The 22,091-nt window shown below is 42.0% G+C and overlaps 4 protein-coding genes across 7 annotated transcripts; 2 read left to right on the forward strand and 2 right to left on the reverse strand.

Moving 5' to 3' along the window:
- Positions 1 to 4: 4 nt before the first annotated feature.
- LOC132702437 (cytochrome c oxidase assembly protein COX15 homolog) lies at positions 5 to 3,003 on the forward strand. The gene is made up of 5 exons (XM_060671034.1): positions 5 to 301; positions 358 to 475; positions 611 to 743; positions 868 to 1,591; positions 2,869 to 3,003. Exons 1-5 carry the CDS (start codon positions 149 to 151, stop codon positions 3,001 to 3,003), a joined length of 1,263 nt encoding a protein of 420 aa, XP_060527017.1. The 5' UTR covers positions 5 to 148.
- A 702-nt stretch (positions 3,004 to 3,705) lies between these two features.
- On the reverse strand, positions 3,706 to 9,518 carry LOC132702438 (ubiquitin domain-containing protein 1). Its single transcript, XM_060671035.1, has 5 exons — positions 9,378 to 9,518; positions 9,031 to 9,254; positions 8,717 to 8,974; positions 5,138 to 5,322; positions 3,706 to 3,845 (listed from the first exon to the last, which is right to left on the reverse strand). The coding sequence occupies exons 1-4, from the start codon at positions 9,457 to 9,459 to the stop codon at positions 5,161 to 5,163; spliced, it is 726 nt and encodes a 241-aa protein (XP_060527018.1). The 5' UTR covers positions 9,460 to 9,518; the 3' UTR covers positions 3,706 to 3,845; positions 5,138 to 5,160.
- A 77-nt stretch (positions 9,519 to 9,595) lies between these two features.
- On the forward strand, positions 9,596 to 14,910 carry LOC132702434 (nucleolar protein dao-5). 2 transcript variants are annotated; one of them, XM_060671030.1, is made up of 7 exons: positions 9,596 to 9,904; positions 10,004 to 10,120; positions 10,171 to 10,302; positions 10,525 to 11,748; positions 11,806 to 11,991; positions 13,776 to 13,859; positions 14,510 to 14,910. In XM_060671030.1, exons 1-7 carry the CDS (start codon positions 9,596 to 9,598, stop codon positions 14,660 to 14,662), a joined length of 2,205 nt encoding a protein of 734 aa, XP_060527013.1. In that variant the 3' UTR covers positions 14,663 to 14,910. The 2 variants fall into 2 exon arrangements, with proteins under 2 accessions (XP_060527013.1, XP_060527012.1); XM_060671029.1 differs by lacking the exon at positions 13,776 to 13,859 and adding an exon at positions 14,047 to 14,430 and having other exon boundaries at positions 14,510 to 14,650.
- A 2,878-nt stretch (positions 14,911 to 17,788) lies between these two features.
- LOC132701697 (pyruvate kinase-like) lies at positions 17,789 to 22,002 on the reverse strand. 3 transcript variants are annotated; one of them, XM_060669816.1, is made up of 8 exons: positions 21,270 to 21,416; positions 20,259 to 20,404; positions 19,854 to 19,983; positions 18,947 to 19,794; positions 18,691 to 18,891; positions 18,415 to 18,637; positions 18,204 to 18,360; positions 17,789 to 17,972 (listed from the first exon to the last, which is right to left on the reverse strand). In XM_060669816.1, the coding sequence occupies exons 2-8, from the start codon at positions 20,298 to 20,300 to the stop codon at positions 17,960 to 17,962; spliced, it is 1,614 nt and encodes a 537-aa protein (XP_060525799.1). In that variant the 5' UTR covers positions 20,301 to 20,404; positions 21,270 to 21,416; the 3' UTR covers positions 17,789 to 17,959. The 3 variants fall into 3 exon arrangements, with proteins under 3 accessions (XP_060525799.1, XP_060525800.1, XP_060525801.1); XM_060669817.1 differs by lacking the exons at positions 20,259 to 20,404; positions 21,270 to 21,416 and adding an exon at positions 21,860 to 22,002; XM_060669818.1 differs by lacking the exon at positions 20,259 to 20,404 and having other exon boundaries at positions 21,270 to 21,418.
- Between the last annotated feature and the right edge of the window lie 89 nt (positions 22,003 to 22,091).

Raw genomic sequence — 22,091 nt, forward strand, 5'->3', positions numbered from 1 at the left:
TTTAGACAAAAATTAGAACAATAATAGAAATTCTACATGGATTCTTCATTATTAAACCAACCAAAACTAGCCAATGTAAAATATCCTTGCACATAACCTCAATTTTATGTTGATGATTTAAGTTACATGTTAAAAGATTTTATGAATTATGTTGAGCTTGAGCCGATTCTGCGGAGTCCCGGTGCGGAATTTCCCTAAATTTGTGAGCGCTTTGTCAAGAAATGTTGATAAGACCGTGGTCCCTCGACCTTATTCGAATTTCTTACGGAAACAGGCGCCGTATCGGCTAAGTAACTGGAATGTGAGGGACCTTTAGCGTAAATATTGCCAAATTTTTGTTGAAATCATGTTTTCCAGTCGGTTACACGCGCGGTACCGGTCCGCCTCACGTCGGACGCATCTCAGAAAGGGCAAAAGGCAGTGGGATACTGGCTGTTAACCTGCGGGGGCATGGTTTTCGTGGCGGTCGTCCTAGGTATAGTCACAACTTATATAGTTGTCTTGTTTTGCGTCGTTACGGTTTTACGCGAGGTTATCAAAAGGACAGTACGTTAGGGTAGTTTCGGCGTTTAATAAACGGTATTTTAAAAACGGCGTAGTTTTATCTCAGGAGGCGTCACCAGACTCACCGAATCGGGCCTCTCGATGGTCCATTGGAAACTTTTGGGCGAGCGCATGCCCCGCACCGACCAAGAATGGGAGGCGGAGTTCAAAAAGTACCAGCAGTTTCCGGAATTTAAAATGTGAGTAACAGCACGGGGAGCCCCGATGGCGTTATATACAACAATACTGGTTACAATTGGATATAATGTCATGGAGTCATTCATCACCCGCCTAGAGGTAATTTTCGCGCTTTCTACAATGCAGCAAAAACAGAAAGATGAGCCTGTCCGAATTCAAATTTATCTGGCACATGGAATATGGCCACCGTCAGTGGGGCCGACTCATAGGGGCGGCGTTTATCGCGCCGGCCCTGTACTTCTGGGCGAGAGGAAGGTTCAGTCCGGCCCTCAAAAAACGGATTCTGGCGTTCGGCGGACTGATTGGGGCGCAGGGTCTAATGGGGTGGTACATGGTGCAGTCGGGATTGGAAGACCGATTCGACGGCGAAAGCGATGTGCCCCGCGTGTCGCAGTATCGGCTGGCGACCCACCTGGGCCTCGCTTTCGTCCTCTACACCCTCTTTCTGTGGTCTGCCCTGGACCATCTGCTCCCCGCAAGCGCAGTGACGTATGCGAGCGGTGAGACGCTTCGAGCAGCTCGCAGGTTTAGATGGCTCGCACACGGCTGCAAAGGCCTAGTCTTTTTGACGGCCATTTCGGGGGCGTTCGTGGCCGGTCTCGATGCCGGCCTCGTGTACAATTCGTTTCCCAAAATGGCAGACAAGTGGATACCCGACGACATCCTCGTGTTCACTCCCAAGGTGACCAACTTTACCGAGAACCCGACTACAGTGCAGTTTGATCATCGGGTCCTCGGTACGGCCACCCTGGGCCTCATCACCGCCGCCTGGTGGGTGTCCCGGAGGCGGGTGCTGCCGCGCCGCGCCTACATCGCCGCCGGTGCTTTAGCCACGGCTGCGTGGCTCCAGGTGAGTGCTCACCTGTCTCACAACGGAACGAGACCATTTTAAATGTTGGACACCAGGTCAAATAGCCTAAAATAGCAACTTTGAAAAGAAATGTACAAAAAAACTATTTTCAGAAAACAAAAAGATAAAATCATGTTGAAAATAATAGCAACATTTGATTTTTTTATATGTTTATAGGTTATTTTTTAATCTAACTGGCTTGTTAATGAATTTTTGGCAACATTTTGTAACCACATCCCATTTATCACCCTTTCTATATTTTTATCTTAAACATTTTCAAATCTTAGGTCCAAGCACTTTTAGTACATATAACAGTTTCATTTTAAACTGTTGTCTTGATTCGGATTTAAAGGCCGTCGTCGGTCGGTTGGGAGTACTCCCTAATGTTTCAATAGCATGCATTGCATCCTTTCATCTCCAGATGTAAATGGACGTTTAAAAGGTCTGATTTAGTGGATCTGGAAAATTCTTTAAATGTTTATTCAAGGTTGAGATCACAATGTGAATCTTTATTAAGAATTTAAAATACATACAAATATATTTTTAACTGTATTATTTTTTGATATTTTATTTTTATTATAAAACATGTAAGTCCTGTTTTTTGATAAAAATTCTTTCCTATATTCAATTATTTTATTTTAACAAAAGTTAAACAAATTTTAATTGAAAATTATTTGCCTAAAAATAAAATTAATAACAATTTTTAACAACAAACCTATATTCTTGTTTTCTAATAATAAATAATACAAGAATACTATATTTAAGGAATTTATTTGAAAAAAAGTTATCAAAAATTAGCAATAAGCGCAATTCATATTATAGAAAAAATACCCTAAATAGTCGAAAAGATGATATAAATTACAAATCAAATCAATTTTCATATAAAAATAATTTAATGTTGAAAATTGACGAAAAATTGAATAAAGTCAAAGTCAAAGAAACATCAAAGTCAATATATTCACGTCAATTGTATGTAAGGTATGTAAATATTTATATATAAAATATGCATGTATTTTAGATTCTTGAAGAAATCCACATTGTGATCGAAATACATTGAGTTAATGGTTATGTTGCTTTTTTTTATAAAATTAAATGTTTATTGTTCATCCAATTAATGTTTAATTTATATTTTACATGTAACAAATAAATAGCTTTTTAATATTTTGAATGATTTATAGATGGCTGATAAATTGTTAGTGCACTATCCCCGCAAGCCTAAAATTTTTATGAGCACTATTTTATTTTACATTAGCCGATCCTACCAAATTTTGTTCAAGGTCGCCTTGGGGATCACCACCCTGCTGACCTACGTACCCACCCCGGTGGCCGCAGCACACCAGGGCGGCTCCCTGACGGTGCTATCGGCAGCCGTGTGGCTCACGCACGAGCTGAAACGACTGCCCAAGCCGTGACGCACGCGATCCTCACATTTCCGGATTGAAGGACCGAAATAAAACTCGCCGAGTTTTAACAAATATTTTACAGAGTTTATAAATTACAATAAAACGATATATATATATGTATAATATAATATTGCAAACGATACTTTCGCGCGTACTTATTAACCTCGATCGCTACCGACAAAGGGGGCGTTACGCTTCGAGTGCCCTGAGATGCCCGCGCACGCGCGTTATTTTCGAGTATTACTCCTTCCCCGCCCCCCGTTAATCGGATGAAGTCGATAATATAATATCAGTGAGGCAGATAATCAGTCGAGTAATTAAATTGACCCTACCGCGATATATTCAGGTACTCTTTCCCCCCTCCCAACCCACCTCACATTTGCAAACTATAACCTAATTTTGTAGTTGATCGTTATTTCATAGGAAAAAAGAAAAATCAATCGGGTGCATCATTATTGCTGGAATGTCGTCAATTGAATTGAGAAAAAAAATGCTTGCAAGGTCGTAAAATTATCGACAGAGTGCCTGAAATCCACCTAGAGGAAAATGTATATCACAACGGTGTCGTTTCACGCGAAAACCCGACGGTGTAGAAACTCTTGGGAAAATCCAAACTGTGCGTTCTTTTTTTGTGTTTTTTTGAAATTGACGCGCCCTCTCTATCTCTCAAAAGAAGCCGCAATTTGATTATCGTTCTCCTAAAATTAAGCGATACTTTTTATTGTTCAGTGGTATTCTTTTTTATAGTAATCGTTATTTTTATCATTAAACTTATCCTAAGAGATATGGTCCAAAAGGGTGCGGAGCGGCGTGCGAAACCCCGCGGCCTCACAACCCGACGACGAGACGACCTGCAAAAAAGCACGCATGAAAAATAAAAACCATTACAAAAAAAAAATGTGTACATTAAATTATCTAGGAGATAGGTATCAGATTGTGAAAGTAAATGGCTACACAAATAACAAGATTGCTGTAGCGCGGAGCAGCTTTTTATTTAAAAGAGAAGCCGCTTCGCGGTTTCTTGTCAAAGAGGGACGCATTGTTTTTCTATCATGCTCTTGCGGACCATTATGGAACTTTCGCAAAATCGATGTAATTTAATTGCGCATGCATCCTGTATAAAATGTCCTTCACATCTCGTCGAACTTCAAAGTTACAGCCAACATCGGTAAATATTAAAATTTGTCGAATGATATTTTTTCAAATACCTCGCGCCCTGTATAATTCACGAAACCTGAAACTCTCTCTCGACGCAGTGTACGATACTGTTCAAATAAAATTATCATTATTCATTTATCGCCAATAATTAACCCACAAAAACGGAATTTTTTAGGATCCTTTAGATTTTTTGCCCATAAACGACACACCCTGTATATGATTGAAACAATGTTCGAAGTAGAAGTTATCGCCCTGGATCTTCCACGTTTCTTGGTTTAAGATTTTTTTGAAAATAGTAACTGGTTTTCCAGAAAATAAGTTTTTTCTGAAACCATACAGTGCGCCATAATAATCAATGACGTCATCGCGTCTTGACAGCCACCGAAATAACGATTTCAATATGGATTTCTTTCAAATATCCCGAGCAGCTTATGTGATAGACGAAAACCGCAAATACAAAAATGCGGCCTGTGACACTGTTTGAACAAATTAGCCATATTTTTTGCGATTTTTGATTTGCGGCTAATAATTTACTCTGTGAAAGAACAATTTTCTAGGTCTTTTAGATTTTTGCCTATAATTTGAAAACCCTGTATTAAATCGAAAAAATGCCTGAAATGTGCTATTTGAATGACCATGGTGTATGAGTATTATTTACGCACTATTGTACATACTATGTAATGAAATTATATAAAATAGAATATTATATTTTTTTGTTAAAATTTCATTAATATACAAATGCTTCTTGCATTTAGGTACCACTTATTGTGAGATACATGTGGCGATATTGTACTGAGCTTTGTTTGGTTTCATGTAAATAACTCTTTGCCAATTTATAATATCAATAAATAAATACAATAAAACACATTAACACACACTTTGCCTAATTAAAATCGATAATTCGTGATCGTCCCCCCGCCCCCGACCCATCGGCGAACCAATCGATACTGTCCCTTATTCCCCCCCTCCAGACGACAAGGCTCACCTAGACGCACGATAAGTTCCCCATCATAACGCCCTTTTGGCGGGTCCCGGTGAGTTTTCGACGTTGACGATCACCTGGACGACGTAACCGGTGGGGATCTTCGCTTCCTCGACGTGCAGTTTGTCACCGAGCAGCTTGCCGCCGAAGAACCATCTTTGCCGTGATGCCTCTATACCCTCTTGGCTCTGGAAACGACGCCTTCGTGTTACGACGCCCCGACAAAAAGTTCTACGTCTTGCTTTTTACAAAACTTCTGGATTCCTCAGTTTCAGTCAAGCTCTGAAGAAGCCAACAGGATGATTGGCGAAACGTTAGTAATTTCGACTAAGCAAAAACCGACGCAGGAGGAATCCAGAAGTTTTGTAAAAACCTTACAGTAGCCTGTGGAAGTTTCTTTGAAAAATTAAGTTCTACGTCTTGTTCAAAAAACGAGCCCCGACCAACTCTCTAAATTTGGGTTTTTCAATTTTTCAATTCCTCCCAACATTTTCTTATCTTTAAAGTTGAAATTGCGTAAACCTCCAAACCTCCGGGTGACCGATAAAAAGGAGGCTCTGCAAGCAATTCACGTAACGAGTTGGAGTGACAAGACTTATAACTAAGGCGGCCAAGAGAATATGCTGGAAAATATGTTTAAGTTTGTAGAATGGCCGCCAGGGGGCGTAATCGCATTCATGAATCAAAATAACCTGCCATTATTAAGCCTAGTTTTAATTCGTTTTAGCAAAACATATATACATATATAAAATACAAAAACTGAAAATGATTGAACACAAAATTCAACATTTTTAAAATTCAAAGCAAAGAAGGCAAAAATTGTAATGATGGTGATTAAGTGTCAATCATATTGCAACTACTTATAGTGTACTTTGTTGGCATTATTTTGTTTTTATTTCTTTTGCTGATATTATGGGGTAGGAACAAGATATTGATTTGATTATTTTTAGTTGTTGCAATAAAAGTAATATCGTCGAATATAATTTTTTCGAAAAAATAAACTTTGTCTGTAGGGATGTTGCAAAACGCCCCCTGGCAGCGATAAAACAATCAAAGTCAATTTGCTCAGGGAAGCATTAAAAGCGAAGAGCTATTTTTAACAACACCAAGTTTGATAAAATGCCTTCAACAATCTGTTCAGTTATTGACATTTATTTCCGAAAATGTGCGAACCATAAGCTATTAGACAATATAGTGACCCTACCACAGTAGAAGTTGCACTTTACGACACTTTCTTTCTAAATAGCAATTTCCACACACGTAATCCGTTTTTCCAGAATATTTGAGAAGGAGGAAGCTTATTTTGCGTCAAAAATGCCGCATCCAAACTTACCGGCGATCTGTCAGCGGCAATGTTGGTTGTCATTGGTTAACCCATTTTGTCGCAGTGGTGCGTTAATGCACCACCATTTCTATGATTTTTTTTGTCACATCCAGGAAATATATTTGAACATCCATTTAGAAATTTTATTATTATCACTACTAAAAGACATAAAACCGTAGAAATCGCTAATTTATATATGACTTCAAAAGTTAACAAAAGCGGTACATAAATTTCCATCACATTTTCAAGTAAATCCAAAATAGTAAAAAAAAATATTTTGGATTTGTATTGCCATTTTTGTTAAGTCTATAGCATGTAAACTACATCGCAGAAAACATACATTGGAAATACTATATTGATTATGCTTTATTTTTTGAAAATATTTACTGGTGAGTGAATGCATCACTGGTTTTATCTGTGAAACAAAACTTTGTTATTGCAAGTCGAGACAAGTCAGCGCATGTAGAATAAACATCCAACAATTAGCGTGTTCTTTAGTATTAGTTTGTGCCTTGTGCAATGCACGTTACAGTTCGTAAAATATAGCAGTTCCGAGGTATTTAACTCAAAAGGAATTAGAGGCGGCTATGGAGGAGATCGTGATGGATGAGAACAATAACAATGAAAGTCGTAAGTATTATTTGGATTTACGTATTCTTATGTAATGTAGCATTCCATTCCTTGTAAATATTTACAGAACATATGGATGCGGTCTATATTCCACCCGACGTGGATACCTTGACTGACGACGAAGATATGAACGATAACATAAATCTACAAGAGTTTGGGGGACCAAATGATATAGTTGGAACATTCGAGTTACATACACCGAATGATACAGCTGTCCTTCAACAGTCCTGCAATTTATCAACTACTGAACCTGAATGGGACTCATCAAATGAAACCCTGGAATTCAAAAGAAGACGTATGCTTTCTGCAAACGACAGGCTTGCTTCTACTGTCAAATGGAAGAAAGGTCAGATTGAGTACACTCACACACCTATATCCGATGAATTTAGATTATGTGAGAAACTAAAAAATAGGCTTTCGAGAAAAACAACGCTTGAAATATTTTTTATGTTTTTTGTTGACAAAGTGATTCATTCGATTTTAAATCTTACATTGCGTTGTGACTTTTAAAAACTGATAAAACAATTACTGCACTTGCATCTGCCATAGATGAAGTGCGTTATGATAATCAAGGTCACCTCATGATTGTTCATGCTAATAAAGTCCGAAGGAAATGTATAATCTTTTTGCATTTTTTACGTTTGTAATGAGTGTAATGTGCATTTACACACTTCATGCTTTGTAAAATATCACCAAAAATGAAACCGGGAGTTCACGCACTATAAAATATTATGCGTTTTTTTGTATCAAATCAGGTTCTATTTGGGAAACAATCTACTTTTGGTTGTTTTCTGTCAAATTTGAACTTTCTTTTGTATATCTATGTATAAATTATATGTTACATCTTATGTACCCCAAAACATTATTTAATGTTTTTTCCCAAAGGTTCTTTTACGCACCAGTATTTTTTTGAATGTTTCGAGTTTTTTTTTTTGACACACATGATGTATTCTTAAGTGCAACAAAATAAATAATTTTAGAGCAAAAAAGTATTTTTTTATGCTTGGGATAATATAGGTTAAAAAGGAAATTTTAAAAATCCCGCGTGCGCTGGTCGACCAAAATTTTTGGACGCTTTAGTAATATGTTTTTTCACATAATTACTTTTCGATATAGGGATGATGGTCCTTTTTAATTGGTCAACCAGAACGGCCCTGCTATTGACCCGGTTTTTTCACAATTTATCTATGAGATAACAAATTTCCAAATTCCAACGTTTTCCAAATTTATTAGTAAAAAATACACTATGCCTGCTTTGAATTGCAAGTTTAGCATTTTGCAATTGGCCTATGCCCTGGATAAACAAATAAATAAATAAACCAAAACAAAAAACCCTGACCCATCGCATAACAAAAACATGAAGGTATAAATTCCCAAATATTATCTATGCATAATTAATAGTGTTATTTGACCTTTCCTCCCTTATATTATGAGAAACAAACAAACCTAAATCCAATCAATTTGACCTGTCAATTTCCTAATGGGATGCATTATTGAACATCGGGCCGGCAGGAAAATAGGTAGTTTGTATTCAACCGACGTTGCCGTCGTTTAATATTTCATCGGTTGTAACCGGCATAATCGCAACCGTTTCCTTGGGACGGGGATAAACAAATGACGTCACTCACCTGTAACTTTTTCTTGCACACGCCGATCGTGTCCCGCGAGTAAACCGTCATTTTAACGTCCGAAAACGAATTGCTCAGCCGCAACTTGAGCACGGTTTCTGCGCCGCCTTCCACCGGCTCCGAGCACTCCGCGGGCGAATCCCTACCGTTATCTTCTTTCACTATGTTGATCGGATACGACAGGCAGTAAATCGGCACTTGATAACGTTCGCCGAGCTGATCGTAGCAGTCCGTGATGTAACCGTTGGGCACGAACACCTGGAACCATGGGACACGTATACGACATTGCAGGCGGCTATATTAGAGCTCCCTACCCCGGCTCCGTCCAGTATGGCCTGGGCGAGGTCGTAGTCCCGGGCCTCCGCTGCCACGGCCGCCGCCCGCAGCGCGTCCCATATCTCCTTGCGCCCCTCGAACGCGGGGGCCGTGTCCCAGAACTCATCTCGCTTGCTGCGCAGCTGGCCCTCCGTGAGCGGCACGTCCGACTTCCATCTGATCGTCTCGTGAGCTAACCTGTACGTTTTGTTGTGCTGGTTGCCTGGACAAGCGCACACACAGTCGCAATTTGTCGTTATCAAATTGAACACGCGTTCCGGACAAGCAGAAACGAAGGTAATAAACGCGAAATCTGGGCGTCCGCCAAGGTTAAAAGCGCTCTTACCCGATATCGTCCTGGATAAAGAGCCGGAGGAATTTTCTACGACCGCCGATCGGTTCCTGCCCAGTCCTATACAGCCGCCCATTGTGCCCACAGCGGCTTTTGAAACATTTCACGTCGTATCACGCCAACGTGACGGCAACAAACGCAACGCTCGTGCATTTTACATCCATCACTCTGGTCGCGTACTCGGAACACTAACGTGTGCAACGTGAAAAATTATGGGAAAACTGACAGGCACGCGAGCGAAATGTCAGTCGGGTTCGGAAAACGTCCGCAGGTTGACGTGTGAGGGTCGCTTCACGTCAATTTCTCGGCGATTTTTATCTATGCTCCGGCACCAGCTAACGTTTACCAATATCGTTTCTGTGTTCGTCTGCGGCGTGGTTCGTACGTGCGTGTTTTATTTAACCTCTCTTTCAGTCTTAAAAATGGCCGAGCATGTAGCGTTTCTCCGGACGCTAATTTATAATCACATATCTAGCGAAAATAAGCAATTGGCGGAAAGTTACCGCAAGTTGCTTAAAGTGGTGAGTACGCTCAGCGCGAGACGTCTTAATTTCTGTTAATTTCATTATCGCTGAAATACCCGACAGCAAGCGAACATCCACGTGCGTTTTATGTTTCAGCCATCGGTAAAACCAGGGGCTCCGTCTCTTCAGGAAGTGTTCAGTCATTACTTGAAGGTCAACAAAAATGCAGCGGCCAAAATCAAGCAACTGCTAGCGCAAGAGTCGAGTTCGGAGGTGAGTTTCGTTATACCTTGAATTCCTTGGTGTTGAGGTGATCTGTTTAGGAATCGTCCGAAGAGGAGGCGTCTGCGAAGTCGGTTCAGAATGTTAAACCCGCACCGGCGGTGAAACGGAAACAGGAAAGCAGCTCGGAGGAGTCGTCGGAGGAGGAAAAAGCACCACCCGCGAAGAAACCGGTTAGTCGGCGAGCAGCAAAAAACTGCTTATTCCTTACCTACTTTTCGCAAAAAAACATCTTTGCTCTAATATCTAATTAACATTACTTAACAGTGTTTTCAGCTGTTTTTTATGTACATTTGGCAGGTGCAGATTTTTCTGTGCGTTGTATTTTTCTAGAGTAAAATGTGTCGGCCTGTAATATATATGTATATAAATATTTTTTTTTCTAAATGCTGCAGGCTTTAAATGGCAAATCGAATGTGGCTCCCCCGAAAGGGGCAGCGAGCAGTTCGGAGGAAGATAGTTCGGACGACGAAAAGGCTGCCGTAAAAAAGCCGCTCCCGCCGGCCAAGGGCAAAGCGCCGTTGAAAAAAGCGGCGGAAAGCTCAGATGACAGTTCGGATGAAGACGAGTCGCCAGTGAAAAAGGGGGTCGCTGTTGCCCCGCCCAAGAAATCGGCTCCTGTCAAAGCGGCCACGAACACGACAAGCAAAAAAGATAGTAGTTCGGAAGATAGTTCCGAGGACAGTGAGGCGGAGCAGCCAAAAAAGACGGCTCGCCCGACGACGACGGCCAAGGCGTTAAAACAAGTGGCGGAGAGTAGCTCGGAAGCGAGTTCTGAGGAGGAGGTCAAGACGCCCGCTGTGATGACTGCGAAACCTCCCGCCAAGGTGCAGACGCCTGCCAAGAAAACCGTGAAAAAAGAAGAAAGCTCATCGGAAGAGTCCAGCGACGAAGAGGAGCCTCAGAAAGTGACCATCAAAGCTACAATTCCAACAAAGAAGTCTGCAAAAAAGGACGAAAGCTCTTCGGAAGATTCAAGCAACGAGGAGCCCCAGAGACCGGCAACCAAGCCTATTAAACCAGCGCTCAAGGTCCAGACGCCGGCTAAACCTGTCGCCAAAAAAGCAGAAAGTTCATCTGAAGATTCCAGTGAGGAGGAGCCCCGGAAAGTGGCCCCAAAGGCGCAAACGCCGGCCAAGAAACTCGCGAAAAAAGAAGAAAGCTCGTCGGAAGATTCAAGCGACGAGGAGCCAAAAAAAGCGGTGCCCAAGACGCAGACGCCAGCTAAGAAACCCGTAAAAAAGGAGGAGAGCTCTTCTGAAGAGTCGAGCGACAAAGAAGAGACCCAGAATCCGGCCGTCAAGCCTAAGAAACCGCCAGCTAAGGCGCAGACTCCGGCCAAGAAACCCGCGAAACAGGAAGAAAGCTCTTCAGATGATTCCAGCGATGAGGAGCCTCAGAAACCAGCCATCAAGACTCAGACGCCCGCCAAGAAATCTGTGAAAAAAGAAGATAGCTCGTCGGAAGAGTCCAGTGACGAGCCAAAGAAAGTGGCGAACAAACAAACCCCAATTCCTAAAAAGACCGTCAAGAAAGAAGACTCGGATGGGTCGTCTGAAGAAAGCAGCTATGAGGAGAATCAGAAGCCCATAGCGGTGTCGACGCCCGCCGCGAAAAAGGTTCGTTTAGGGGTCCAAAGTGGGGGGCAGGATTTAATGGCAAGACGGACGTTTCAGGTTGCGGCCAATAAGAAGTCTTCTAACGAGGAGGAGTCTTCAGAGGAGGAGGAGGAGGAGGAGACGCCGAAAATCAAAAAAGCGAAGAGCGCCGACGCCAATGGATTGGACGCAAAAAAAAACGACAGCTACAACAACTTCGTGAAAGAGGGAGCTCAGAACAACAGCTTCGGCAAAGATAATAAGGTATCATTTTTGAGGATTTGTACAGGGTGGTCCAAATTCGAAGGACCTCTATGGCTTTGAGCATTTGCAGCATAGTTAGTCCAAAAACAGGTAGATTTGGCTTTAAAAAATCTTCAAAAAATGTTCTTTACAAATAAAAAAATATAGAGAGATTTTAGAAACGCATATTTTTAAGAATCACCCTGTAGCTCGGAAATACTTTGACATATCATGATGCGGTTTTTAGTTTTCCACTTCTTCTTCCACTTCTCTAGAGAATCGAGCCATTAACATACATATTAGTTTTGGGCTAACTATACTGCAAATGCTTAAAGCCGTAGAGGCGCATCGAATTTGAACCACCCTGTATAAGTGTATCCTAATGGTGTCGCACAGAGGTGCTTTTATTTATTTATTTTGAGAATTAACAAATTAAAAAATTCTGTTTCAAAATAAATTATTTTATGCGGTAAAATTAAAGAAAACATTTGACATCTTATTAAACAATTATTGACAACTTAGCCTTTAGTTTTTTCGATTGAGAGCAAGGCAGGCTTTAATATTTAACACACAGTTATTTAAAAAAATATGAGTATATATAGAAAACAAAATGCGTCAATTTTTTGTCATTTTCGTTTATATTTTCGCTTATTACAAATTAGTAATTAAAGTATACCAGCACAACATCAAAAAAATAGTGATTCCCAAAAATTCTTATCCATAACCGGACAACAGAATATAATTTTGTTTGTTGTTGTTTTTTTGTAGATACGTTTTGTTACATTAGAAATATATTTTATTTTTGATTTAAATAGAACCAAAACAAAAACAAATTTTAAAATATATTTTTTCTTCTAACATTTAAAAATATTTATGCCGATTATTCACTTAATATACTTTATACTAATAATACTAATAATAATGGTAGTACTAATACTAAATAATAACATAACCTATCACTTCAGCAAACTTTTGACATTCAAGAAAGGGAAGGTGTCATAATTGTATTTGCAGATTACGCTACTAATATTTCGCTACAAATCTTGGCATAAATTATAAAAGACACTACAATTGCTGATGGAAAAAATCAATCATTGGTTAAGCGTAAATGTACTATTACCAAATGCAAATAGCATTCCAAAGAAGTTTGAAATCAAACAAGGTGATTATGTAACTACTAAAATTTAGTAAAGTTCTCCCAAGCAGTAATCTCCTAACAGTGATAGTGTTTATTATAAATAAATATTTTGCAATAGCACAAGTAAGAACCACAAAAATGTGCCCAAAGCAATATTGAGCGGCTTTCATATAAAAGATAAAAATAAGTGAAAACAAAAAAAAATGCTTCCTCTTCAGTTTTCTTCGGTAAAACGAATCGTATTCTAGAATTTTTTGTTTGTGGTGTACACCTATTATCTGAGGTTTGCAAATTAAATCAAGGTAATAAAAATAGGGAAAAATGATCTTTTCCTCAATATCTCGTCACCTTGATATCGCAGCATTTTAGAATCTAAGTTTATATGAACTTCTTTATTTATTTTTGTCTGTTGGACTACCTTGGATATAACTTTAAAAAATGGAGAAACATGGGCAAAATAAATGAATATATGAACTGTAAGTTGCGAAGCTTGCGACTTTTATTGGGTTAAGTTGGTAAATATTTTTTTTTATATTTCTTCTTATTAATTTTTTTATTGCAGACTGCGTACAGATAGTTTCCGTCTCTGCAGTGCAATTGTAGTCTCTGTATTTTTGTATTTATTACTGCTCAAATTATGATAAATGACCTCTGTGTGTCGTTTTAGGCGAGGAGGTCGCCTTTCCGTCGCGTCAGGGACGACGAGGTCCGCATCGACCCCCGACTGAAAGACAACTCCTTCGAGGCCAAGGTAATGTGCAATCTCAACAGGAGGGTTCGGTGCGGCGGGCGAGCACACTCCTTTAACCTCGAAAAAATTGGAAAAAAGTGCCGTCTGTAGTTGAGTTTGCACGTTGCCTGCCACCTCCCATCGCGGGGTGGTTGATGGTTTGCCCGCCCGTTGTACTGACCCATTTTGTTTTTTTTATCCCACCAAGGATGGTTCGTTCCGCGGCAGAGGCGGCGGCCGCGGTGGCGGTTTCCGGGGCAACAACGACAGACACTCGTTCGGCAACCGGAACGATAGGGGCGGTTTTGGGGGTGACCGGGGCGGGTTTAGAAAGTCGTTCGGCGACCGGGGCGGGTTTAGAGGCGGTCGAGGTGGCGACAGGGGCGGCGGGTTCAGGGGCGGTCGAGGCGGCGGGTTTAGGGGCGGTCGAGGGGGAGACCGGGGTGGGGGGTTTAGAGGCGGCAGGGGTGGAGATCGGGGAGGCGGATTTAGGGGCGGCAGGGGTGGAGATCGTAGCGGCGGGTTCATTCAACAGCACCAGGCGCTCGTGAATAAGAAAATTAAGTTCGACGAGTAGGGGGCTCACCGTCACGTAAGTAGTGAGGAAGGGGTGCAACGCGACTTGGGTTTTAGGTGTGGGGCGTCACTAATAGGGGGTCCACTTGTTTCAGTTTAACGCGAGGGGCTCGTGGGGCGAGAAGGCGAACCACGACCTGAAACACACGCGGGGCAAATCGTTCAGGCACGAAAAAACGAAGAAGAAGCGCGGAGCGTACCGCGGCGGTACCATCGACACGTCGGTCAATTCCATCAGGTTCGATTAGAGTCGCCCCTCCTCCTCGTCCCTTCCATTTTGTACATATTTATATAAAAGTTAAAGTCGGTTAAGTTTTCATTTTGCAACTGTGTCATCGCTTCATCGACCGGTGACTAGCGAGGCACACCATTTTTGTATTTCTGTATTTGTGCTTCGTTATGACCTTCTAGCGCTAAGTGACTATACCTATCAATCTGTTCCGTTTTTACACGAAAAAAGTTTATCGTTCTACGTTTATATTAAAATGTCTGGCCCTACGAACGCGTGTTTTATTTCATCCGCCCATTAAAGCTTCCAAAGGTAACAGATAAACATAACACGCTTTCTTACGATCTTTATGGTGTATGGTTTGTGGAAAGCTGCGCAAAAATCTTGTAGTTTGCTAACTTATTTTCCAAATCTTAAGCGGGATACGCAGGGAGACTTAAAAAAAAACAATTATTTGAAAACAAAAGAGAAAAACACCACAAAAGGGGTTAGACAAATCTTATATATACAATCCAAAGCTACCCTTAACCTAGTTTAAAGTAGAACTACGAACTCAATGATCTGTCCAATAGTGCCGTTCTATGCGAGAGCGGTGGTATTTGTTGCACATGTCTTAAATCCCTATTATAGCCATCACGTCTAAATTTTATTTTTTGATAAAATAGCCTGGAAGTTTGGAGGAGATTACTTCATTATAAAAAAGTTTGTCATAGGGGGCCACTCAACTTCGTTCATTTAACCGAGGAGCACAGTGGTTCTGGTTACGTTTGACATAAAATTCTAAAAGTTGTGGACGCTACGTAACATCACAAAACGTAAACTGTGACAGAACAAAATTTTCTATATCTAGTCCGTATTTGCGACATCTATCAGAATAAAGTCATTTTAAACACAATGAAGATGGATTTTATAAAAATAATTTTAAATTATTGCATCTCACTATTAATATTCTGTCTCTAAAAATAATGCAATAAATGCTATAAGCAGTTATAAGAAAGAAAGTCATAAAGTTATTTCGAAAATCGGGAACCTAATTAATTGTGCGTAGGTTTAAATTAGAGCTTGTTAAAGTTGCAAATATATTGCACGAGTGTATTGCTTTTCCTATAAGGTTTACAACTCGAATGAATCCATAAAATCATTAAATCGCCAATGATGACAAACGAAATATTTTTCAAAGCAATAATAACGTTTTTTACTTATTTATTTATAACTGATTCCAAAACAGTGTTAAAAATTGGTACCGGACCCTTAGATTACAATCAGCAATTATACAATACGCTTGGTGTTTTATGTAAAACGTTTTAAGTTTAAGTAGAAAGTAGTCATTGCAAAGGTACTTTTAATTTAATTTTATTGTTTTTGCTTCACCAATCACTATATAATGGTGATCTTTGTACTTTTAGAGTTTTTGAAAAATTATTTCTAAAATCACTTTAGTATACCTATGTATTTATTTCACTTGTTTTATATCCCAGTTACTTTTTGTTTACGTAATTTCTCTCTGTAATTTGTTTTGCAGACAGATGGGAAGACTTCCCCTGCATGGAATTAAATACCTTATATTACAAAGTAAAAATCTCGACTTTTTTGTTTGAACTGTCAATACACGCAGCATATTTTTTATGATTTCGTTCACATGTATGTCTCATTCAAGCTTATTTGTCATGATTAAGTATATATAATTTGGTACTTAATTTTTCAAAGAAACTTCTACAGGCCACTGTAATACTATTTACAATACTTCTGTATTCTTCCTTTGGTTGTTGTTTAGTTGAACTTGGTATTGGTATTAAAGGGGGTCGTCCAAGCACTTAGGCCACCAGATGGGCCCGTTGTGCCCCCAGGCCGTTCTAGAGGGCGTCCAGAATGCCGCCCCTCCTATAGAGCAATTCCTTTAGCCCAATACCGTGCACTGAGTCCGGATCGATCAGGGCCGTTCCGAAGACTCCCAAGCTTGCCCATGTCAAGGCAGGGCACTCAGTGAGCAGATGATACGGGGTCTCCTCCCCTTCTATGCACCACCTACACTCCGGGTCGTCTGCAATGCCTAGCAAGCAAAGATGCCTCCTAAGCCTGCAATGTCCTGTGTAGGCCCCTGTTAGTGCTCTACACTCCCTTCTGGTCAGTCTAAGCAGCTCCTAGTTGAACTTGTTAACGTTTTAGTTAACCTCTGAAGAAGCTAACAGTTAGCAAGTTTGGGAGGAATCCAGAAGTATTGTAAATAGAATTGTGTATTTCTTTCAGTTGTTCAGGAGCAAGTTGGCATCACAGTTTTTTTTTGTTTGATGATGTAATACCTGAATTGAATTGTTTATTTGTGTGTAGTGTTTGCGATCTTTGGACTATATTTGTAGAAGTTTGTAGAATATATGTATATTTCTACATGTTATTTAGCTATCCACAAAAAGTTTCCAGTCTTTTCTATTTAGTGTCAAATTTTTAGCTTTGTTCTTCCTCTCTTTTTCAAAATCTTTCCCTATCTGCTGTCCCACGTTTCTCTGGGTCTTCCTCTTTTCCGTTTTCCCTGCATTTTACTCTGCCAAACTCTTTTAACCGGTACAGTGCTGCCCAATTTCTGTAAATGGCCCCACCAGCCAAGCTGTTTCTTTTTTATGAATTCTTCTACAGGTTCCACCTTTAACTCTTCTCTTATATGTGCATTTCTAATTTTGTCCCTTCTGGTTATGCCTTTCACTCTCCCCAAGTATTTAATCTCTGCTTGTCCCTATCTGACAATATCCAAGGTTTGGTCTGTAAATTGTTTTCTAAACTTTCATTTTAATTTCCTTTTTATTTATGAGCCCCTTACTCAATACAAAGTATACCTTACTTGTCTTTTCTATTCTATTATTTAATTCTGTATCCTTCCAACATAATTCCTAAGTACCTCTGTAATTTATGAAGCGTTATATCAATGTCGACAAATGGTTTTTGCTAATCGAGGAATATTGTTAGCACATACTTATTTTTCTCCTAGCAGGTCTGCTGAGCCTCCTAAAGTACTGCTGTTTTTTTGTACTAAAGCAAACAACACAAGGATTCCAAATCCTACTTCTGGGATAGATTAACCTTTTTTCATTGAAATTGGGGAACGAAGGAAAGGAAGTAGTTCAAATGTACCGTTACGAGAGAGGTGGAAATGAAACACGCCGCCGTTTTTGGGGCGAACGCGCGTAATCTTTATTGTCCACAAACGGAACACAACAATACTAAACTGGGGCGTACGCCCGCAGGGCTTATATACACGACAATTATTTTTTAAAATAAATAATTAACCGTCGGTTTGAGAGTGTGGGCGTGGTGCGCTGTGCCACTATTCGACGGTGCTGAAAAACGAAACGGTCAGTCAGTCAGTGATCCGCGGAAAGAGGGTGTTTCTCCCCCGCCCAATTTGTAACCCCACACCAGACAATAATAAAAAACGCAATGCATGCAAATTTTATTTAACCAAAAATCTAAAGTGAAGCGCGCGCGATTCGACAACGCGGCCGCCGCGTTGCCACATCGCGTTTTAGTTGAAAGCGGCGCAGACGCGCTGCTCGCCGTCGGATACGTACACGACGCGCACGGTGTTGGTGAACCCGGAGCCCTGCTTCCATCCGGTCACCACGATCACCGGGTCGCCGGCTTTGATGAAGCCCTTACTCTTGCCGAAGTTAAGGCCGAAGCTGACTCGGGCGTCGACGTCCTTTAACCAGTCCTCCAGCCGGCTCTCTGAGAAAAGAAACTCTCTAGGTCACAAAGATCGTCAGCGAAAAAAAGCCTTACCTTCGTAGACGAGCGGCAATATGCCGCGGAAGAGGTGTGCCTGCCGGGCAGTCTGCGCGTTCCTGGTGACAGCGATGATCGGACAACGCGGCCTGTACTTCGACACCAGGTGGGCGGATCGGCCAGAAGTGGTGATCACGATTATGGCGGCGGCCAGGCTTTTAGAGGATGCTTCGACGGCCGCGATGGCGGTCGTGTGCGCTATGTCCATCGGCGGGGACGTCTGCAAAAGGAAAACCTAGAGCCAAGGCGCCGCCACCCTAGGTCCGGACTCACTATGCTCGACAGATCGATGAAGAGTTGCTTCTGCCAGATCGCGGCCTCCGCCTCCTTGGAGATACTCGCCATGGTGGCGACGCATTCCAGCGGGTAGTCGCCCTTGGCCGTCTCGCCGGACAACATGACGCAGTCGGCACCGTCGAGGATAGCATTCGCCACGTCGGAACTTTCCGCCCTCGTCGGTCGCGGTTTCTTAACCTGCAAATCCGGCAGGTTTCAAGTAGCCGACCACGCCCCCCGCCAATCGACCTACCATCGACTCGAGCATCTGCGTCGCGCAGATGACAGGCTTGCCTTGCCGGTTGCAACGCGCGATCATCGCCTTCTGTGCCAAAAACACCTTCTCCGTCGGGATTTCGATGCCGAGGTCGCCGCGGGCCACCATGATGCCGTCAGACGCCTCGATGATTTCGTCCAGGTTCTGCATGCCCTGCTGGTTCTCGATTTTCGAGATGATCATGATTTTTTTGCCTTTGTCGCCTAGGATCGACCGGATTTCGGTGAGGGCGGCGCCGTTACGTATGAACGACGCGAAAATCATGTCCACCTCCTGGTCGACGCCGAACTGCAGATCGGACTTATCCTTCTCGGAGACCGCGGGCAAGTCGACCGGCACCCCGGGCAAGTTGACGCCCTTACGGCTGCCGAGCATGCCTCCGTTTTCGATGGTGCAGGTAAGGAACGAGCCCTGAATGTTGGCCACCACCAGCGAGATCAGACCGTCGTCCACGAATATTCTGTTGCCCGGCTTGACCACTTTCTGGATGTTGTCATAGTCGACGTACACGACGTCCTTGTTGCCTTTCTCGGCGTACGCCTTGTCGGTGGTCAGCTTAATGGTGTCGCCGCGTTTCAGTTCGATTTCGGCCGAGCCGCCCCCTTCAAGCAAGCCGGTACGGATCTCGGGCCCTTTGGTGTCGAGCGCGATCGCGAGCGGATACACCATACCGATTTTCTTGCTGTAATTGGCGACGGCGGCGCGGATGTTTTTGATCGTTTCCGCGTGGTACTCGTGGGACCCGTGGGAGAAGTTTAGCCTGGCCACGTTCATGCCCACCTCCATCATTTTCTCGAGGATGGCGGGGTCTCTGGACGCGGGACCTGGGCAAAGGGACCGACAGGTCTCGCGTGCTACAGGGCACGGAAAAGCGAATACTCACCGATGGTGCATATGATGCCGCTCAGTCGCACGTACGAGGCTCTCGACTCGATGTCGAGGGCGCACATGTGCTCCAGGTGGCTTTTCGCCTCCATGGCCTGCAGCTGGAACGGCAGCACGTTGGAGGTCATCTGGGAAATGTCGAGCCGACGATAAGATTGTCGTTTTACATCGGAGGCGATTTAAGAGCGTGGAAATGCCGTGACGTGCAAAAAAGTTTGACCGAAAGAAACTAAGACAAAGGAACTTCTACGCTAATACGGCACAACACGCAGCAAACATGATGGTGCCGATGAATAAATGTGGAATGGGAACAGACCACTAATCGGTGGATAAAGCGCTGACCGAAAAAAACGAGCAAAAAAAAATCGAAGGGACGCAAATCATTCCAAAGCACAGGCCAAACCTGCGACTGCACATTGGTATCGTTGACGGTGGACCAGACCATGTTTCTGACGAGATGGGGCACGCTATCGGTTCCGTCTATACCACGAAGGTGGTTTTTAATTGTCTCGGGCGTCAGCCGCTTGCATAAGCGCCTTCCACCGCGGCCTAGAATAACCCCCACCATTTGAACGTGCACTTACGGAACTTGAAGGTTTCAAATGCAAGGGGGAAATGCATAGAAAAGTTTTGGGGTTTCAGATTCTGATTAAAATGAAGCCCCGAGATAGAAGCGCGGGTTGCCGCGGCGAATCTTTTGGGGTGGGGTCGGGGTCAAGCGGCGATTTAAAAATAGAGGAAGCGGTATTTTTAGACGGCAGCATCACAGGTAGGTTTGAAAACATTAGCATGTTTCGTTTCTGATAAAAGACCAACTAGTTATAGTAACTACTCAAGCGGCACGCAGTTTATAATTTTAGTATCGCTATCTTATCTCACAGGATGTGGTCCGGTTACCATATACAAAAATGAGACACAATTAATCCCAAAGCAGACATAATTATACATTAACATATAAACCCGGCCTTTCAAATTTAATTACTATATGAAGATTTTGAGCATAAACTGGACAAAATTACCCATATATGTGATATATGAACGCTTATATTCTAACTTTGCCAGCGGAGATGTCAAATAACTATTGCATATATTTTTAAAACTTAAAAGGATGCAGCAATCCGCTATGTGTTTCAAACCGGATAAAATCCTGCCATTTACTCCCACATAAAACTTTGGCAATCAAAATCGATATTTCCCAATCTTTCCGAATATGCTTCGATAATAGACTATTTATAAAAAGATAAGCGAATAATTTATCTAAAATTCGCATTTCAAAATGATCCGTCCACTTTTATGTTAACAATTCACGTGCCAAAAATGTCAGCCGTCGGAGGATGCGGCAAGGACGATTTTTACTGAAATTTCCCGGGCGTGACGCGACTAGCCAAAATGAAAATAAAACCACAATGCGTACCTTTTAGATCAGATCACAGTTAGCACGAGAAAAGTGGAAATTGCACCGAAACTTATTCGATTTATATAATAAACTGACTTACAGACCGGCTACGACAGTCACCGATCGGCGAAAATTGACAATGATCCGACCAGGAAGGACAAGCAAAGGTCACGATAGTTCCAGGTGTTCGCTGAATAAAGGGGGGTTTACAATAAAACGACTACGTTCTCGCAGTAGTTTAAACGTCAAGTTACGCGGACTCCCATCTTAAATCCTTGAAATAATTAAATAAAAAATGCGACTTGTCTTAAAGTTTTGTATTTCACCGTTCAAGTGATGACGTCATTAACAATTTTCTGCATTGCGGCATTCTAATCACATTCACAAGCTAAAGTCTATGTATTATGTCAGTGTAGTGGGCTATGCTAACACCGCAAAACTAAATTCTGTGCGTGAACGACTATTGTGTCGTTTTGAAGTTTCTTCGTTAGAAGGTGAGCACCATGGCACAAGAATGACGTCACCAGACAGGTAGCTCAGACAAAATTCTCCCGAATACGCAATTTTAAGTTTTGCCTTGCGGTGTTTCTTACAATGTAAAAACTCACCCTATTCACGCGTTCAACGGCCTTCATCTTGATCCAAGGGAAAAGAGTATATCACAGATTTAATTTGGGCCGAACGGGCCCAACAGACTCCAACCTCGAGCCAGAGACGACTACCTGCTTGTTACTGCAACAAAACACGCGGAGAGGTCAAAGATACGATAACGCAAGGGCATTTAAGATAACAGCTACGCCTTCAGTGATATGGGAATGGTTTTGACGTGCCTTGCGGCGT

This window comes from Cylas formicarius, unplaced genomic scaffold (assembly GCF_029955315.1).
Source record: "Cylas formicarius isolate icCylForm1 unplaced genomic scaffold, icCylForm1.1 PGA_scaffold_5__7_contigs__length_24384050, whole genome shotgun sequence".
NCBI lineage: Eukaryota > Metazoa > Arthropoda > Insecta > Coleoptera > Brentidae > Cylas > Cylas formicarius.